The sequence below is a fragment of the Suricata suricatta genome, chromosome X (genome assembly GCF_006229205.1).
Source record: "Suricata suricatta isolate VVHF042 chromosome X, meerkat_22Aug2017_6uvM2_HiC, whole genome shotgun sequence".
Classification (NCBI taxonomy): domain Eukaryota; kingdom Metazoa; phylum Chordata; class Mammalia; order Carnivora; family Herpestidae; genus Suricata; species Suricata suricatta.
The window spans coordinates 13532763-13554437 of NC_043717.1; the positions used below are offsets into that span (position 1 = coordinate 13532763).

At 38.0% G+C, this 21675-nt stretch overlaps 1 protein-coding gene across 1 annotated transcript in view; it reads right to left on the reverse strand.

Moving 5' to 3' along the window:
• Positions 1-21675, reverse strand: part of SCML2 (Scm polycomb group protein like 2) — a 101777-nt gene that overhangs the window by 42135 nt on the left and 37967 nt on the right. Inside the window, exon 6 of the mRNA XM_029930266.1 lies at positions 17315-17558. Within this exon, the coding sequence (XP_029786126.1) occupies positions 17315-17558 (244 nt within the window). The remainder of the gene's footprint in view (positions 1-17314; positions 17559-21675) is intronic.

Consider the following 21675-nt stretch of genomic DNA (forward strand, 5'->3'; position numbering starts at 1 on the left):
TATGTCACCATACACCATACACAAAAATAAATTCAAAATGGATTAAGATTAAGGATCTAAATGTGAGACCTGAAACCATAAAATTACAGGTAGTAATTGCTCTGACATCAGCCATAGCAACATCTTTCTAGATATGTATTGAGGCAAGGGAAACAAAAGCAAAAATACGCTATTAGGACACATTAAAATAAAAAGCTTTTAGGGAGCAAAGGAAACAATCAACAAAACTAAAAGACAACCTATGGAATAGAAGAAGTTATTTGCAAATGACATATCCAATTAAGGGTTAGTATCCAAAATATATAAAGAACTGATATAACTCAACATTCCCAAAAAAGAAATAATATAATTAAAAAACAGGCAGAATACATGAAGAGGCATTTCTCCAAAGAAGACACATACTTTACAATGAACACATAAAAAGATGCTCAACATCACTCATCCATCAGGGAAATACAAATCAAAACCACAATGAGATATCACCTCACACCTGTCAGAATGACTAAAATCAAAAACACGAGAGACAAATGTTGGCGAGGATGTGGAGAAAAAGGAACCCATAAAAAGGATGTGTACTGTTGGTGGGAATGCAACTGTGGAAGACAGTATGGAGGTTCCTCAGAAAGTTAAAAATAAAACTACCCTACAATCCAGTGATCACGCTATAGGGTATGTACCCCCAAAATACAAAAATGCTAACTCAAAGGGATATATGAACCCCTATGTTTACTGCAGCATTATTTACAATAGCCAGATTATGGAAGCAGCCCAAGTATCCACTCATAGGTGAATGGATAAAGATGTGGATATGTATGTCTATGTCACACACACACACACACACACACACACACACACACACACTGGAATATTATTCAGCCATAAAAAGAATGACATCTTGCCATTAACAACAACATGATGAAGCTAGAGACTATAATGCTAAGTGAAATAAGTCAGAAAAAGACAAATACCAAATGATTTCACTCATATGTAGAATTTAAGAAATAAAACAAATGAACAAAGGGAAAATACACAAACCAAGAAACAGACTCTTAACTATAGAGAACACAGTGATAGTTACCAGAGGGGAGGGGCATGGGGGGAATAGGTGAAACAGGTGAAGGGGATTAAAGAGTACACTTATCATGATGAACAATGAGTAATGCAGAGAATTGTTGGATCACTATATTATATACCCGAAATTAATATAACACTGTATGTTAAATATGCTGGAATTTTTTAAAAGCAAATGACTAAGTTTTTACTTTCATGACATTTATTGCTATGTGCAATAAATGAAGCACTCAAATGAACACGAAAGGAAACAATAATAAAAAAGCAGGAAAAGGTTAATTAGCAGGAAAATTATAAAGGAATATTAATGACCAAGATATATGGAAAGAAAATGATTCACCCTCACTGTCTAAGAAATGAAAATTTTAAAAACATTTTTTTAATTAGCAAAATAATAAGAAAATGCCCAAAGTTGACAAGAGAAGAAAAGAAAACACTTTCACTCACCTCTGAGGGGAGTGGAAATGGGTATGACTTTCTAAAATTTGTCAGAAAGGGAGTTAAGATGGCAGAGAAGTAGGGGGACCAGGATTTTCCTCATCCCTCAAACACAGCTGTATTGAGGTCAGATCACTTGGAACACCCAGGAAATCTATCTGCGTAGTGGCAGAAGGATCTCCACGGTTGGAGGGAGACCGCTGTGCAGGATCGAAGTGCATGTATGTGAACTGTGGGAGATAAAACGTCATAGGCACCGAGGGGAGGGAACCCCTTCTGTGAAGAGACAAAAGGGAGAGAAAGAGAGAGGGGTTGTGAAAGTATGGCATTGAGTTAGTACAAATGGAAAACCTCTCTGGACCACTGACTGGGGAACGAGAAAGAGTGCCACGGTCTTTTTTGCAAACAGCCTTAGGAGCTGAAACTCGGGTTCAGAAGAGGGGGACTTTCTCCAGAATGGAGCTGGAAGCCGGGGTGCACGCTGTAAGGGAGAAGGAAGCCAGCCCAGAGTGCACAGCACAGTGTAGCAATCTCAGGGGCACAATGGGAGAGAACAGTCCCCTTCCCAGTGTACTTTGGAAAGAGGGTTTATTGCCTCCCCATGGACAAAAGACCCTGCAGCTGCTAGCCAAAGGCCTTTTATCATCAGGGCAGAATGGCTCTACTCCTGAACAGCGGAGAGGAGCTGCACTGGGCTGGGTCCTTTCAGACCTGGAGTTTTGAATCCCAGCTGAGCACCTAGAAGGCATGGGAGAACTGTGGAGGAGGGCAAGCTGACTGCCTCCGCTATTCTATCAGCATGGGTTGAGATATCCAGTAAGAGGAGGAGAGATTGGCGTCTCGCCATTTTTCTCCCCAACATCAACAGAGTGGGACTTCAGAGAGCAGCAGAGAGGACCCCAGTGGAGATGGACCTGCTTAAATAAAACCCCGCCCCTCCATGCCTGGCAACTGCTTATTAACTGGAGCAAGACTGACTGACCCAAAGCAGTTGGCATCCCCTCCAGACCAGCACAGCCACAAGTCTTGGGCACCAACAGATAACTGCTTTTTTTTTTCTTGACTATTTTATTTCATTTCATTTCATATTTATTTCCTCCCTCTTCTTCTTTTTTCTTTTTTTGAATCAGGCTCATATTTCTGATTTGTTTTTGGTCAATTCCTGTTGGGGCCCATCCAGCCAAAAAGTCTGCAGAGGAGATTCCACTGTGACAGCAAAGCCTCTGGGGGGAGTGTATGTAATCACAAAATCCCTAGCTTTGTCTAGGAAGGCGCTACCCTGGATAACGGTTGGCCCTCCCCCCATTTGAGGATCAGGACAAAAAGAACATAGGTCCTGGGAGACTGGGGTACAGTGCTGTGTGGCCTTTGGGACCCTGCTTCCCCCTACTTGAAAATGTGTGCACTTGACTGCTTGACCTAAATGGATCAGAGACTGGGGTTAGTTCTCCTATTATTCATGCCTCTTGGTAATTGTGGTTTCAGTGATGGACAGACTTTGTGATTGAAACTCCCTTCCTGGTCAGGGGCACTTTACCTGTAAGTCATTCATTGTTCACCTTTAAAGAAGAATAGTCTTCTCTTAAGCTTCGGTTAATATTACACTATATACGCAAAATAAGACCCCTGCTGATGTATTTTGAGTGACGAATTATGTTTTTTGATCTTCTGTATTGTACCTCATTCCTGTCTTTGACTTTCTGTTCTCTCTTCTGTGAAAACAATGATCTTTTCTGAAACATGAGATTCCTAAGAAGTTGCAAACAATGTAATCATTAAAAGAAAAATGTAATCACCTATGGTATATAAGACACCAAGTTTCACAGTAAAGTGTGGTCTCTTCTACCATTCATGTTGTCTGTGTTCTTTTTTGTAGATATTTCGCCAACACCAACCCCCTACTCAGGGACCCTTAGACTCTGGTGGGTGGGCTCGTCCCCCACAAATTCCTATTATAGATAGATAGATAGATAGATAGATCGATCGATCAGGCATTTTTATTCTCTTCTTTTTCCACCTTCTCTCTTTCTTCTTCATTTTCCTCTCTCTTTCTCTGGATTTAGCCTTATAGTTTTTTTGATTCTCTGTTTCACTTCCTTCTCTCCTCTACCATTTTTCTCTTTTAATGGAATCAGGCTTCCCCCCACCCTTTCCTTTTCTTCCCCCTGGGTTACTCCAACGAACAAATCAAAGCACACCTAGTTGAAAGTCCAAACATTCCACCACTACAAGCAAGGAGGAGCTCTGCAGAGAACTGACCAGTGGAGTAGAGCAACCAAAATGCAACAACAGAGTGCATGCAACATACACCACAAATACTTGCTGGAGTGTCAAACCCTGAACAATGTATGACCCCCCCCTTTTTTTTAATAGTTTATTTTCAAATTGATTTCCATGTAACACCCAGTGTTTCTCCCCACAAGTGCCCCCCACCATGACCATCACCCCCCTCCCTCTACCTCTTTTTAAAATAGTAGTACTCTCAGGTGCAGGACACATAACAAGCTTTTTTATAAAAACGCAAAAAAAACCCCAGAAACTTAGCCAAAATGACAAAATGGGAATTCTCCCCAAAACAAAGTTCAAGAAGAAATCATAGAGAATTGCTCAAAACAGATATAAATAATATATCTGAACAAAATTTAGAGTAACTGTCATAAGACTAATAGCTGGACTTGAAAAGAGTATAGATGACACCAGAGAAACTTTTGCTGCAAAGATCAAAGACCTAAGAACTAGTCAGGATGAATTAAAAAATACTATAACTGAGATGCAAAATAAACTAAATACAGTGACAGTGAAGATGGAAGCAGCAGAGAATAGGTGAAACATTAAGATAAAATTATGGAAAATAATGAAGCTTAAAAAGAAGAGGGAAAGGAAATTATGAGATCACCAGGGGAGAATTAGAGACCTAAGTGATTCCATGAAATGAAACAATATCCATATCATAGGAGTGTCAGAAGAAGAGCTTGAGAAAGGGGCAGTTTATTTGAACAGATTATAGCTGAGAACTTCCCTAATCTGGGGAAGGAAACAGGCATCTAAATCTAAGAGGCACAGAGTACTTCCTTCAAAATCAACAAAAACAGGTCAACACCATGGCTTACCATAGTGAAACTGGCAAAATACAGAGAGAATTCTGAAAGGAGATAAGGACAAATAGGCCTTAACCTACAAGGGTAGACACATAAGGGTAGTAGTAGACCTGTCCACTGAAATTTGGCAGACCACAAAGGGATGGCAGGAAATAATCAATGTGCTGAATAAGAAAAATATGCAGCCAAGAACCCTTTCTCTGGCAAGGCTGTCATTCAGAATAGAAGGAGATAAAAACTTTCCCAGACAAAGAAAAATTAAAGGAGTTCATGACCACTAAACCAATCCTTAAGGGGATCCTAAGGGTGACTCTGAGTGGAAAGCAGCAAAGACTACATAGGACCAGAGGACATCACAACAAACATAAAATGTACAGTTAACATAATGGCACTAAATCCATATCTTTCTCACTCTGAATGTAAATGGACTAAATGCCCCAGTCAAAAGGCACAGGGTATCAGAATGGATGAAAAACCAAGATCCATTTATATACTGCCTACAAGAGACTCATTTTAGACCTGAAAACACCTACAGATTGAAAGTTAGTGGAGAGAGAATCATCTATCATGCTAATGGATGTCAAAAGAAAGCCAGAGTAGCCATACTTATATCAGACAAACTAGATTTTAAAAGAAAGACTGTAAAAAGAGATGAAGAAGGGTATTATATGATAATTAAGGGGTATATACAACAAGAAGAGCTAACAATTGTAAATATTTGTGCCCCCCAATGTGGAAGAATCTAAACATATAAATCAATGAAACACAAACATAAGCAAACTTATTGATAATAATACTGTATCTACAGGAGATTTTAATACTCCACTTACAGTAATGGACAGATCATCTAGGCAGAAAATCAATAAGTAAACAACAGTTCTGAATGACACACTGGACCAGATGGACCTAACATATATTCAGAACAGTTCATCCTAAAGCAGAATACACGTTCTTCTCAAGTGCACATGGAACATTCTCCAAAACAGACCACATATTGGGTCACAAAACAGTCCTTAACACATACAAAAAGACTGAGATCATACGATGCATATTTTCAGATCACAATGCTATAAAACTTGAATCAACTACAAGAAATTTGGAAAGTACCTAAATACATGGAGGTTAAAGAACATCCCACTAAAGAATGAATGGCTTAACCAGGAAATTAAAGAAGAAATTTAAAATATACATGGAGACAAATGAAAATGAAAACACAACAGTCTAAACTCTTTGGGATACAGCAAAGGCAGTCCTAAGAGGAAAATACACTGCAATTCAAACATTTTAAGAAGCAAGAGAGATGCTGGGGTGGCTCAGCTGGTTAAGCAGCCAACTTTTGATTTCGGTGCAGGTCATGATGTAACAGAGTTCATGAGTTTGAGCCCTCTATGCTCACAGAGCGGTGTCTGCTTCAGATCCTCTGTCTCCTTCTCTCTACCACTCCCCCACTTCTCTGTGCATGTGCTCTCTCTCTCTCTCTCTAAAAAAAAAAAATGTTAAAAAAATTTTTTTAAGAAGAAGCAAGAAAGGTCCCAAATACACAACCTAACCTTAAACCTAAAGGAGCTAGAAAAGGAGCAGCAAATGAAGCCCAAAACCAGCAGAAGAAGGGAAATAATAAAGATTAGAATAGAAATAAACGATATAAAATTTTAAAAACAAAGATAAATGAAACTAGCAGCTTGTTTTTTGAAAGAATAAACAAAACTGATAAATCCTTGGCCAGATTTCTCAAAAAGAAAAGAGGATCCAAATAAATAAAGTCATGAATGAAACAGGAGAGAGATCATAACCAAACCACAGAAATACAAACAATTGTAAGAGAACACTGGAAAAATTATATGCCAACAAATTGGACAATCTAGAAGAAATGGACAAATTCCTAGACACTCACACACTACCAAAACTCAAATGGGAAGAAATAGAAAATTTGGACAGACTCCAAAATAGCAAAGAAATTGGAACAGTTATCAAAAACCCTTCAATAGGGGCACCTGGGTGGCTCAGTCAGTTAAGTGTCTGACTTCAGCTCAGGTCATGATCTCATAGTTGTGGGTTTGAGTCTCGCATCTGGCTCTGCACTGACTGTGGACCCTGCTTGAGATTCTCTCTCTCTGTCTGCCCATCCCTAGCCTGTACTCTCCCTCTCAAAAAAAAATAAATAAATAAACACTAAAAGAAAATTTTTTTTAAATCTCCCAACAAATAAGAATCCTGAACCAGATGGCTTCCCAGGGGAAATTCGACCAGACATTTAAATCAGAGTTAATACCTATTCTTTTCAAACTGTTCCAAAGAATAGAAATGGAAGGAAAGCTTCCAAACTCATTCTATGAAGCCAGCATTACCTGGATTCCAAAACCAGGTAAAAGGAGAATTACAAGCCAATATCCCTGATGAACGTGGATGCAAAAATTCTTAACAAGATATTAGCAAATCAAATTCAAAAGTACATTAAAAGAATTGTTTAACATGATCAAGTGGGATTCATTCCTGGGCTGCAGGGCTGGTTCAATATTCACAAATTAATCAATGTGATACATCACACTAACAGAGCAAAGGATCAGAACCATATGATCCCATCAACAGATGCAGAAAAAGCATTTGACAAAATATAGCATTATTTCTTGATTAAAAAAAAAACCCTCAAGAAAGTTAGGATAGAAGGAACACACCTTAACATCATAAAAGCAATATATGAAAGGCCCACAGATAATAATCATTCTCAATGGGGGAAAACTGAGAGCTTTTCCCCTGAGATCAGGAACACACAGGGATCTCCACTCTCACCACTGTTGTTTAACACAGTGCTGGAAGTCCTAGCCTCACCAATCAGAGAACAAAATGAAATAAATGGCATCCAAATGAGCAAAGAAGTCAAACTTTCACTCTTCTCAGATGACATGATACTCTACATGGAAAACCAGGAAAACACCACCAAAAATCTACCAAAACTGATACATGAATTCAGCAGAATCATGGGATTTAAAATCAATGTACAGAAATTGGTTGCATTCCTATACACCAATAATGAAGCAGCAGAAAAAGAAATCAAGGAATTGATCCCACTTATAGTAGTACCAAAAACTATAAAATACCTAGGAATAAACCTAACCAAAAAAGGTAAAAGATCTATATGCTGAAAACTATAGAAAGCTTAAGAAATAAATCACAGAAGACACAAAGAAATTAAAAAACGTTCCATGCTCATGGATGGGAAGAACAAATATTGTTAAAATGTTGATACTACCCAAAGCAACCTATACACTCAATGCAATCCCTATCAAAATAACACCAGCATTCTTCACAGAGCTAGAACAAACAATCCTAAAATTTGTATGGAACAGAAGACCCCAATAGCCAAAGCAATCCTGAAAAAGAAAACCAAAGCTGGAGGCATCACAATTCCAGACTTTAAGCCGTATTACAAAGCTGTAATCATCAAAACAGTACAGTATTGGCACAAAAACAGACACATAGATCAATGGAATAGAATACAGAATGCAGAAATGTACCCACAAATATACGGCCAACTAATCTCTGACAAAGCAGGACAAAGTATCCAATGGAAAAAAGACAGGCTCTTTAGCAAATGGTGCTGGGAGAACAGGACAGTGACATACAGAAGAATGAAATGGACCACTTTCTGACACTATACACAAAAATAAATTCAAAATGGATGAAACACCTAACTGTGAGACATGAAACGATCGAAATCCTACAGGAGAAAATAGGCAGCAACCTCTTTGACCTCAGCTGTACAAATTTCTTACTTGACATGTCTCCATGTCAAGGTAAGAGAAATAAAAGCAAAAATAAACTATTGGTACCTCATCAAGATAAAAAGCTTCTGCACAGTGAAGAAAATAATCAACAAAAGTAAAAGGCAACTGACAGAATGGGAGAAGGTATTTATTTGCAAACGATATAACAGATAAAGGGTAAGTCTCCAAAATCTATAAAGAACTTACCAAACTCAACACCCAAAAAACAATCCAGTGAAGAAATGCACAGAAGACATGAATACACACTTTTCCAAAGAAGACATCCAGATGGCAAACAGACGTGAAAAGATGCTCAAATCACTCATCATCAGGGAAATACAAATCAAAACCACAATGAGATACAACCTTACACCTGTCAGAATGGCTAAAATTAATACACAGGCAACAATAGATGTTGGCAAGGATTTGGAGAGAGGGGAACTCTTTTGCACTGTTGGTGGGAAATGCAAACTGGTGCACCCACTCTGGAAAACAGTATGGAGGTTCCTTAAAAATTAAAAATAGGGGCTTCTGGGTGGCTCAGTCGGTTAAGCATCTGGCTTCGGCTCAGGTCATGATCTCAAAGTTGTGGGTTCAAACCCCACATTGGGCTCTGTGCTGAGAGCTAGCTCAGAGCCTGGAGCCTGCTTCAGATTCTGTGTCTCCCTCTCTCTCTGACCCTCCCCTGCTCGCACTGTCTCTGTCTCTCAAAAATAAATAAAAAACATTTTTAAAAATTTTAATTAAAAATAAACTACCCTATGACCCAGCAATTGCACTACTAGCTACTTATCCAAAGGATACAAAAATGTTGATTCAGAGAGGCACATGCACCCCAATGTTTACAGCAGTTCTATCAACAATCACCAAATTATAGAAAGAGCCCAAATGTCCATCAACTGATGAATGGCTAAAGAAGATGTGGTGAGGGGAACCTGGGTGCCTCAGTCAGTTGAGTGTCCGACTCTGGCTCAAGTCATGATCTCACAGTTTGTGGGTTAGAACCCCGCGTCAGGCTCTGTGCTGACAGCTCAGAGCCCGGAGCCTGCTTCCAATTCCATGTGTCCCTTTCTCTCTCTCTGCCCCTCCCCTGCTCATGATCTGTTTCTCTTTCTCTCAAAAATAAATAAATGTTTAAAAAACACACATTAAAAAATAAAAATAGAAGATGTGGTATGTGTGTGTACACATATACATAGACTGGAATACATATATACACATACATATAACGAAATACACACACACACACACACACACACACAAATGGAATACTACTTGACAAGGAAAAGAATAAAATCTTGCAATTTGCAACAATGTGGATGGAACTAGAGGGTATTATGCTAAGTGAAATAAGTCAGAGAAAGACATTATCATATGATTTCACTCATAGGTGTAATTTGAGAAACTCAATACATGAACATAGGGGAAAGGAAGGAAAAATAAGATAAAAACAGAGTGGGAGGCAAACCATAAGAGACTCTTAAATACAGAGAACAAACTGAGGGTTGCTGGAGAGGAGGGGGGTAGGGGATGGGTTAAATCGTTGACGGGCATTAAGGAGGGCACTTTTCAGGATGAGCACTAGGTGTCACATGTAAGAGATGAATCACTGGGTTCTACTCCTGAAGCCAAGACCACACTGTATGTTAACTAACTTGAATATTAAAAAATAATGATCTTGACCAATAAATAAGTAAATAACAATTCGTCAGCCTTAGAAACATATCCCCTAACCTAGCAAATATTCTCTGGAAATAATTTGAGATACGCAAAGATATATTCATATCATCTATGTCAAATAAAACAGAAGTTTGGCTAAATAAATTATGATACAGCCATATGATGTAATATAACACAGACATAAAATCAAATTTGTAGAGATATACTTTACATGGGAACACGGTCACAATATATTATGACAAAGTAGGGAATAAACTAGAATATGCAAAATAATCCATTTTTTAAATTATTAATTAAACTGCAAATGTAACCTACAAATATATTCTTGTTTTTTTAAAAAAAAAGCAGAAGTTCCCTTTACCACCCAACACCTCTTTCCAGATATAATCACTCCTACAGATTTGATAATACAGGTTTTCAGATCTTTTCTATGTATGTATATACATATACCTACAGTTACATATAGAAATACATATTTGTTTTCATTTAATGGCATGCTGTATGGATTTGGGGGGTTTCAGTTTTCACTTAATACATCTTGGAGAGCTATCTTTCTTAGTAAAGAGGAATCCTCTCATTCTTCTAAATGGTGCTATATTATTCTAAAGAATAACTCTACCATAACATATTTTAATATTTCTCTATTGATTTGACCATGTGTATGTTCTAAAGCTACACGTGTAAGACAAAAAGAAGAAAAAGCAGTATGAGGCTAAATACAGAACAAACTATTTGCCATAGTTGTCTCTGCATGCTTTTATGAATTTTTCAGTTTGAGCATTACTTTTTATATTAGAGAGAAATGGTTACATAAAAATAATAACAATAATTTTAAAGTATTATGATTTTAAGAATGCATCACATTACATCTAAAAACTTTTTAGAGATGCCTGGGTGGCTCAGTCAGTTAAAGTGTCCAACTCTTGATTTCAGCTCAGGTCATGATCTATCTCACAGTTTGTGAGTTTGAACCCCATGTTGGACTCTGTGCTGATGGCATGGGGCCTGCTTGGGATTTTCTCTACCTCTCCCTCTCCCTCCCTCCTTCCCACCGCCCTTTCTCTCTCTCTCTCTCTCTCTCTCTCTCTCTCTCTCTCTCTCTGCCCCTTCACCACTTGTGATCTCCTTGAAGATAAAGAAATAAACTTAAAAAAAATGGTATTTTTATATTATAGCTGTCACTTAATCAATGATGTACTGGCTAAAGGAAATGTTTTTTCTACTCAAAAAGTATTTTACCTTGTATAAGTACAGTAGCAACTCTATTAACCTATGTAATGAGTAAGCAATGCTTGGAAAAAAATAAAAATGAATCATTTATGCAATGTCTTTGGGTGAGTATCAACTATCTTTCCTTAAGTTTATTTATTTATGTTGAGAGGGAAAAGTGAGGACAAGTTGAGGAGGGGAAGTGAGAGAGGGAGAGAGAGAATCCAAGCAGGCTCTGCACTATCAGCACAGAGCCCAACCTAGTCCCGAAGTCCTGAACCATGAGATCATGACTCGAGCCGAAATCAAGGGCTGGACACTCAACCAACTGAGCCACCCAGGCACCCCTCAACTAATAAGATTTTTTTAAGTTTATTTATTTTATTTTGAGAGAGAAAGAGCACACGAGTTAGGGAGGGACAGAGAGAGGGAGACAGACTCCAGGCTGGAACTCAAGAAATGTGAGATGGTGGTCTGAGCTGAAATCAAGAGGTGGATGCTTAACCGACTGAGTCACTTAGGCATCCTTCAACTAACAATCTTTAACCATACTTGGTCTTTACAGAACAGAATGTGGCATCAGTGGGCACATCTGTGTTTCCTCTAATGTTTCCAAGTTCTACTTTAACATAGTTTGAATTATTTGTATTCAAAATGCAGCCATGAAAAATGCTTTATAATATGAAATTATTTGTGCCATTTGAAATCTGTAATGATATTAAAAGTTAAAATAGAACATCACTTAAAGTTTTCACACATCAAAATAAATCATTTGCATGTGTGGTTTTGCTAAGATATCAAGATTCAACAAAACCCACATCTAGAAGTATTAGAGTAAAACTGCAAAACACCAAAGATGAGGTGAAAATATTAGAGAAAAAATGAAAAGATTACTATCAGAGGAAAAATAATTTGACAGTTATATTCTCAAAAGCAACAGAAACCAAAAGGTAAAAGAATGGTATCTTCCACATCCTGTAAGAAAATGGCTGTCAATCTAGAATTCTGCACCTTGACAAAATATATTTCAAGGGAGGAGTTGAAATGACATATTCAGATGAACATAAACTGAGAGGGCATGCCACTAGCAGATCCCTCACTAAAGAAAAATCTGAAAGATCTACCTCAGAAGAAAATTACTCTCAAATAAAAGGTCTGAGATACTAAAGAAGGAATGAACAGGAACATTTTCAATATGCTGGTGAATCTCAACAAATACTGACTATATAAACAATAATAATAGCTAATTGGTATCTTATAAAAGATGTAACTAATTAAAATATACAATAGTAACAACATGAATTTGAAGGGGTAAATGGGTATTTTAAGTTCCTTTTACTATCTTAGTACAAAATAAAGATACTGATCAATTTCAGACTTCCATTAAGAAGGCATGTTAAAATTTCTAGAGTATTAAAAGAACAGAAAATATAATGTATAAGTTCCAAATAAGAAAAGGGGAGAAATGGAATAAGAAAAAATACCCCAAAAAGGACAAGAAAAGAAAAAAACATAAATAAGGACAAATAAAAAGCTCAAAATAAGGTTGCATACTGAAAACCAAATATATCTGTAATCACAATAAATACAAATAGATCAAAAGCTCCAGTTAACAGACAGACTGGCTGGTCAAAAAATCAAAATCCACCTATCTGAAAGAAATGTACCTTTTTAGATAAGAATAGATAAATGTTGAACATTTGAGAGAGAACAAGAACACTAACCAGACAAAATCTGGTATAGTTAGCTATGTTAATATAAGATAAAGCAGATTTTAAGTATAAAAAAAAATCACCCATAAAAAAAGAGGGTTACTACAGAAGGTTCAACTGACCAGGAAGTTACAACAGTTCAAAATGTGTACACACCTGATAATGTAGCCACAAAATAGATAAAGCATAAAGTAAACACTAGAAGAACTATAAGCAAAAATAGACTATAATCATAACAGACCCTACAGGGGAAAAAAACATGCGAGTAACAGCAAACTTCTCATCAGAAACCTTGAAAGCCAGAAGGAAGCTGCACTACATTGTTTAAGTACTGAAAGAAAAGAGCTATCGACTATAGCTATATCCAGCAACTATCCTTCAAGAATGAGAGGGAAACAGACATTCTTAAATGATGTATAGCTAAGAATTTGTTAAACAGCCGACCTACCCTAAAAGAATGACTAAAAGAAGTTCCCAAAACAGAAAGGAAATGATTAAAAAAAAAAAAGGAATCTGAAGATCAGGAAGAAAGAACTAAAATGGCAAAACTGTGGGTAAATACAATACTTTCCTTCCGAGTTTTTAAATTATATTTAATGGTTTTAACAAAAATTCTAACACTGTCCAATGCCATTTTCAATGAACATAGAGGAAATATTTAAGAAATTTCTATTATGAATGGGGAGGGAAAAGAGATAAATTGAGGGAAGGTTTCTAAAATTCACTTTAACTGGTGAAATGTCTTGTGGGGTAAAGGACAGAGGAGGCAGATTTCAGAAAGTTATTGGTGAAACCACAATTTTAAAAAGCACTTTTCATCTCCTATTTACTCAGCTCTCTAAATCTGGCTTTGCAAAGTAGTCAAGTAACCATGTTTTTACTTAAGCCCCCTAATGAGCTCACCTCTCCTATGCTGTACTTGACAGTGCTGAATATTTACTCCTTAAAATCTTTAAGTCTCCTGTTGTTGGGTAAACCAATCTAATAACTCTCCTACATTTATGTATACTTTTTCTCAGTGTCCTAATTGATTTCTATCTTCTACTCATCCTTTATTTTTGTGTTTCTCAAAGTTTCGGCCTCAAACCATGTGCAGTGGAAACACCTGAGCCCCATTCTGGACGTACTGATTCAGAATCCCTGGGTATGAACTCCAGGGTATTAGCTTTTGAATAAGCTCCCCCTACCAGGTAATTCAAGTATGAAAATTGTTTTAAATATTGACTCACATGGTTCTGTCCTTGATCCTCTTCTACTTCTACCTGTTACACATCCACAATTAAAACAACACTGAGGGATGCCTGGATGGCTCTACTGGTTAAGTGTCCCACTTCGGCTAAGGTCATGATCTCACAGTTTGTGGGTTCAAGTTCCACACTGGGCTCTGTGCTGACAGTATAGAGCCTGCTTGGGATTCTCTCTCCCTCTCTCTCTGCCCCTTCCCTACTCATGCTTTCTTACTCTCACAAAATAGATAAATAAACTTTAAAAAAACACATACTCAAAACTTCCCCCACTTACTGCTATTAATTGAATGTGTAGCTGTCTACCCCCCCCCATTCTCAGCCACTGCCAGTACCTATAATCCCGCCTGATACAGAATATTTACTTGAATGAGCATGATGACTCTCAAACCTGCTATGTCAATTAAGACCTATCTCTTTTTAGCTCCATACCTGCATGTGCTGCTATCCAATGTCCTAAAGTTACCTAAATTAGTTAGAAGTAAGTTCAGCTAACAGTAACAGAAAAACCTAAAAAAATATTGGTTTATATAGCACAGAAGTTTACTTCTCTCACATAACAGTCTGGAGGGGCACCAGGGTGGCTCATTTGGTTAAGCGTCAGACTACAACTCAGCTCATGGGTTCAAGCCCCACATGGGGCCTCGTGCTGAGCACTCAAGAGTCTGGAGCCTGTTTCAGATCCTGTATCTCCTCCCAGAAAGTGGAAGACAACAGCGTTCTTGGCCACACATTCCAAAGTTACCATGTCCCAAACTGAATTCCCTAGTTTTCAGGATATACTGTGCAATTTTATACCTTTGTGATGTGTCCACCCTACCTTTATCTCCATTCTGCCAGGCAAACTCCTTTTCCTCTCTTAATACTCACATCATGTATCTTTCTGTGAGGCTTTCCATTAACCAACCCCCTTTCCCTCCAGCCTGAACAGACTGGATGTCTTTGGGCCACTTTTGTATCTAGCATACAACTCTACTTTTGCATTGCTAATTCTGTATCATATATATTTTTTTAAAGTCTACCCCTCCATTCATCTATCTTCCACTAGAAGGTAAACTCCTTGAAGGCAGAGACTGCCTCAGTAACATATACACATAGATCTATACTACATTTCATAAAAATCAGCAATTAATATCTGCTTCCTACAATTATGGCAGCAGGGAACTGATAAAATAAGTACCTGATAAAAAGGATGTTATAGTATGTAGGACTGTAATGTAAGGGGATGTGTAGAGAGTCCCAAATCACAGAAGATTCTAACAGCAGTTCCAAGAATATGGCTATATGCTTTTACCTAGCCACTGCTCCCATCTGGCACACATTACTTCCTCATTTTATACACTCATCTTTCCCGCAGGTTCAGACATTTGGTGTATGTGTTTGGCTGAGGAGCCAATGGGGCAAAGCTACCATCTGTGGGATTATGACTGAACGCCTCTAAGTCAGAATCCCGCCCAGGCTGAAGGATACCGCAGTGCCGCGGAACCTCGGTTGGCCTCGGATAGCCAGTCCCCTGCCGTCCCCGCCACGGGCTGCCGCGTGCGCCCCCGTGTGGCTCGGCATGCCCCGCCACGCATTGGGACCGGGGTCTGGTGCAGAGAGTCCCTCGTCCCGGAATCGGGGCGCAGCCAGAAAGGGGGCCGCCCCCTTGCCCATCACGCAAAGCATGTTCGTGGGGAACCTGGTGCTAAACCATTCGTAGACGACCTGCTTCTGGGTCGGGGTTTCGTGTGTAGCAGAGCAGCTCCCTCGCTGCGATCTATTGAAAGTCAGCCCTCTGACACAAGGGTAAAAAAAACGATAAACAAAATAAAAGGAAAAAAATATATATACACTCATCTTTCTTTTTCTCTGGTACAAATACATAAATTTTAGTTGGATAAATTTTAAGTATGTTTACATTTGATTATACTAATTTTATATTTAACTTAGGTCAATGATTAGGTTCTGTGCTTAGATCCCACTTAAATCTCAGCAGTTATTCCATCACAGAAGACCAGTTTAGGCAAGTCTAAGCCCTTGGAAGAGTCACTGAGGAGCCTCAATATTTTGATGATTTTTCTCTGAAAGAAAGTATCTAGATAATCACAGCATTCAACTTAGGAAGCACAGCATTAAAACTGATAAACACTTAACTATAATATATTAATCTATGATCACTTCCATAGCATAAAATTTTCACTGATGGGGAGATTTTACTTAAGACTATCAAAGTACTGGGGCATGTGGGTGGCTCAGTCCATTAAGCCTCTGACTTCAGCTCAGGTCATGATCTCACACCTTGTGGGATCGAGCCCCACATTGGGATCTGTGCTGACAGCTCAGAGCCTAGAGCCTGCTTTGGATTCTGTGTCTCTTTCTCTCTCTGCCCCTCCCCTGTTCACACTGTCTCTATCAAAACTAAACAAACATTTAAAAAGTTAATTAAAAAAAGACTATCAAAGTATCAATTTGACTTGAAAAATTGACCTAAAGTGTGCAAAATATATATATAACAGTTAAGCCTAACCTTTTAAAAACTATCTTGGAGGAGTGCCTGGGTGGCTCAGTTGGTTAACCATCTGACTTCGGCTCAGGTCATGATCTCACAGTCCATGGGTTTGAACCCTGAGTCAGGCTCTGTGCTGACAGCTCAGAGCCTGGTGCCTGCTTCAGATCCTGTGTCTCCCTCTCTTTCTGCCCCTCCCCTATTCTCTCTCAAAAATAAACATTAAAAATTATTTTTAAAAAATAGAAAAAATGAACACTATCTCTGAGATATAAACAGTGGAATACTATGGGTAATTTTAAATTGAGTATCAACTACAAAGATAGCTAAGCACCCCAAAATGCCTACAGTAGCTAGGCTTCAATGATCCAAGTGTGACTTGTAGCTTGCCTGTATTCTCCAATGTGGACTGTCAATTCAGATTATGATGCTGAGTTGGCCCTCAAGAAAGCTAATCATTACCTTCTTCTACTCCAATTATCTAGCCTAGACAGTACCCTCACTATTCTCTCTGCTGCTCCAGTTGCAAATAAAGTCCTACCTCAATGACAATAGCAGTTAGATCTAACTTCAATAAAATAAAGAAAAACACAGTTACTTATTATCTTACCATGAGTTCCAGGTGGTTGTAATACATCTCCTGTCAGGCGACACCATCCAACTGGGAATATATCTCGAGAATCATACTTGCACCAATAATCAAAAGCTCCACTCCAGCCATCAAATGTGATGTAAATTTCATCTCCTCTAACATCTCCAATAGTTGCAGGGCAGATCATATAAGGGTTCTTTTTATCAATGGCTTCAAGCTTCATTCCTACTTTGAAATTATTTAGAGGTGGCTTTGGTGGTTCCTACCAAAAGATTAAAAAAAATTTTTTTTGTTAAGATGTAATGAGGAATTTGTTCAACTGTATTCTTACAACCTTTATTAACCAAAAATTAAACTCCATGAAAACAGTTCTTGGAGATCTCTCTGAAACTCTGCTCTACAACATCTCACTTACTCTGGAGCAGAACCAAGAACCTGGAAGAACCTGGAAGGAAACAAACCCAGACTGATATAATTCATTTATTCACTTAAGAAATAGGTGTTATATACTAGGTACCAGAAATTTAGGATTCACAGGCGAACAAAAAATATCAAAGATCCCTGCTCTGGTAGAGCTTACCTTCTAGTGGTTGTGGTAGTAGTGACTGGGGTGCAAGTGATGGATAGGAGAGAGAAGAAAACGAGAAATTTTAAAAGAGTCAAATAAACCCAATAAATGTGTAAATTACGGGGTATGTTGAAAGCTGGTAAGTCCAAAGAAAAATGGCCACGTGGGTGGCTCAGTCAGTTAAACTCTCAACTCTTGGTGTTGGCCTAAGTCATGATCTCATGGTTCGTGAGTTCGAGCCCCACATTGGGCTCCATGCTGATGGTGTAGAGACCGCTTGGGATTCTCTCTCACTCTCTCTCTGCTCCTCTCCTGCTCACTCGTGCTCTCTCTCTCTCAAAATAAATAAAAATAAATAAAAAGAAAACAAAAAGGAAGAGCACCAGATAACATAATAAAACAAACAACCCCCCCCAAACATCTCCAAGTATTAAATGCAGACACAAGAATATGAAAGTCATAAAGCTTGGGGTCATTTATGATATTCAATCCAGAAACCAGTATTTAAAAAGCATCCTTTAGTTACCAAAATTTAAACCATGGAAATGCTACCAGGATTCTTAAAAAACCTAAGTGCTATGTTAAAAGCAACACCTTTAATTTCAATTTGGTTTCTATCATAGTAAATAAACAGCACCATCATCAATCCAGTCACTCAAGCCAGAAGCCTGGAAATAGCCCTAGACTAGGGGGTTATCAGCCCAACTGAAAATCAAAATCACTTGGTACCACACAGCAGGATTTTGATTTAATTTGTCTGGGGTGGGGCCCAGGCATCAGCACACATTAATTCCCCAGGTGATCCTAATGTGCAGCCAAGGCTAAGAACTACCAAGACAGATGCATCATTTCCCCTTAACACTCACGTTCAAAGACCACAACCTGCCAATTCTATCACCTCGATCTCTAGAATCCTTTAATAACATTAAAAGTTAGCCCTCAATTCTTTGGTATATGCCAGGAACTGTTCTAAATGTTTTAATTCTCACAACAATCCTATAAAGTCAACGGTATTATTATTCCCATTTTATAGATGATAAAATTAATGCACAATTGCCTAAGAATACACCATAAGTATGAGAGCTGGAGCTAGATCTTAAACGTAGGCAGACAACTCCTTGGAACATCCTACCACATAATCTGCCTGGACAACTCCAACTGACTCACTTCAAAGTCCAGCTCTTCTGGTCTCCTTAAGGCTTCCCTGGCCAACTCTGCCCACTCCTAGGCACCTTCAAAGGAGATGCTCTTGACTTCAACTGCAAAACTACCCTTGAAACGTGTTTACTCCTCTGAGTCCAAGGGATTCTTCATATTGCTATTTCCAGCAGATTACTCAACAGCAAGATTAAAGAAAAATGAGTTAGCCAAGTAATCACCTGAAGAACAGTAAACAAGCTTTCAAGTAATTCTTTCACCAACATATAATTTAAACACATATCTGGTAGGTTGATTTCTTTTTTAAATGCCCCTTTTAACCCATCTCATCCTGTACTTTTCCAGTGATACCCTTCATACCCCTGAAGTCTTAAAAATTCCTTAATTATTAGCCTTCAAAGTCCTTTTAATTACATAATCTTAATTTGATTCTTAAAAATCACCCTAAAGTCAGCAGGGCATAAGTTCGTTTAGTCAAAGATCAAAGGTATTTGATAAATAAGTAGCTGGGAAGTAAGAAGTAGAGTTACATACTGCCACTTCATGAAGGAGCTAAAGGTCAAATGTTACTACAGATGGAAGGAAAAGAGGGAGGTGGATTTAACAAAGGACTTTGGCAGTTGATAAATTTGTCCTACATGTTCACAAAATGGAGAAAGCATTAAAAGCACACATAAGTTTCTTAGGCCCTTACACTGTCCTGTAAGAATAAGATAAGACTTTTAGCAAAGCAAGCTACATTCAAATGGCAATATACATTTTCTGCTACAAAAGAGAAGACAGGAATGAGCAGAAAAACAGTTTAAGATTCAAATGTATAATCTAAAAAGATATCCCAAATGTGACAGTATGTCATCAACATCACTATTAGCTGACAACTAACAAAAACCAGACAATAATAATGGACAAAATGCAATTTATTCTCTGAAGATTTTTACACTGTTTATTAATTCTTCTAAATTTCATGAATACTCTATCAAAGTTCCTTATATCCATATAACCATACAAGTAAATAAATATTAACAGAGCTCCGAATGAAAACATGTATCTATTTTCTTAAACAATCAAAAGAACTAGTCTTTTTCATAAATAAATGAGAGGGTTTTATCTCAAGCTACCTCCAGATTTAGATAATTGGCAAAATAGTACCCTCTGCTGTTCACAAAAGGTAATAATATAAAGTTGCTTTTTAATATTTTTTTAGTTTTTTAGTTTATTTTTTGGGGGTGCAGACAGAGAGAGGGAGAGAGAGAATCCCAAGCAGGCAGCATGTAGCCTAACGCAGGGCTCAAACTCACAAACCATGAGATCATGACCTGAGCCAAAATCAAGAGTGAGACACTTAATTGATTAAGCTGCCCATGCGCCCCTTAAATGTTTTTAAATAATATGGTTTGTCATCATCAGTTCTTGAATGACTTTCTAAACGCAAATATATAATTTGTAGGGGCACCTGGCTGGCTTGGTTGGTAGAACATGTGACTCTTAATCTCGGGTTTATGAGTTCAAGCCCCATGTTGGGCAAAGAGCTTACTTAAAAAAAAAAAAAAAAGATATAATTTACAAAAGCAATAGCTAAAATAAACAAGGGCTCATTTTTTTTTTTACTGTGAGGAAAAAAATGATTCTCTCCTAGAAGGTGACCAATAAAGAATGCTCTTTTAATCTCTCTCCTTGCCTATCTACCTACAATACACTTCTCCTTAAAGGCTATTTTTTTCATATCCCACAGACTCTGAGGCCTCCCTTTTCCTTAGCATGTACAACTATCAAACATAATATATACTTTATTTATTTTGCATGGTTTATTATACATTTGGCCAGCTAGAAGGCAAGCCCCATAAGGACAGTTTTTTTTTTACTGTCCTATTTATGGCTGTATTCCCAGAGGCTACCTCTGACCACAAAGTCTTATCCTTAACTTCTACTTCCTTACTTTTAATGAACTACTTCTTCGACCTCATCAAAATTCTAGTCCTTTAAACTTCATTTATTCATTCACAAATATTTTTACTAAGTGCCTACTACATGTCAGACACTAATGAAGGCTCCAGATACATATTAAGTGGTAAAAGATACAAAAACCCCATCTTTGTGGTGCTCACATGCTAGTAAAGATAAGAAACAATAATAAAAGCAAAATATACTCTATGATAAGTGTGGGGCATCTGGGTGGTTCAGTTGGTTAAGCATCTGACTCTTGGTTTCAGCTCAGGTCATGGTATCGTGGTTTCAAGTTTAAGCCCCACATGGCATGAGCTGCCAGCACAGAGCCTGCTTGGAATTCTCTCTCTCCCTTTCTTTCTGCCCCTCCTCCACTCATGCTGTCTCTGTCTCTCTCAAAATAAATAAACTTAAAAAAAATTTTAAAAGAAATAAGTGCTATACAAAAAAAGAAAGCAGAACAGCTTTTTTTTTTTTTTGCAACGAGTTTGCCACCAGAGCACAGGTGTTGTGAAAACCACCGCTAAACCTAAACCAAAATGGGAAAGGAAAAGACTCACATCAACATCATCGTCATTGGACACGTAGATTCCGGCAAGTCTACCACTACCGGACATCTCATCTACAAATGTGGTGGGATCGACACGAGAACTATCGAAAAATTTGAGAAGGAGGCTGCTGAGATGGCAAAGGGCTCCTTCAAGTATGC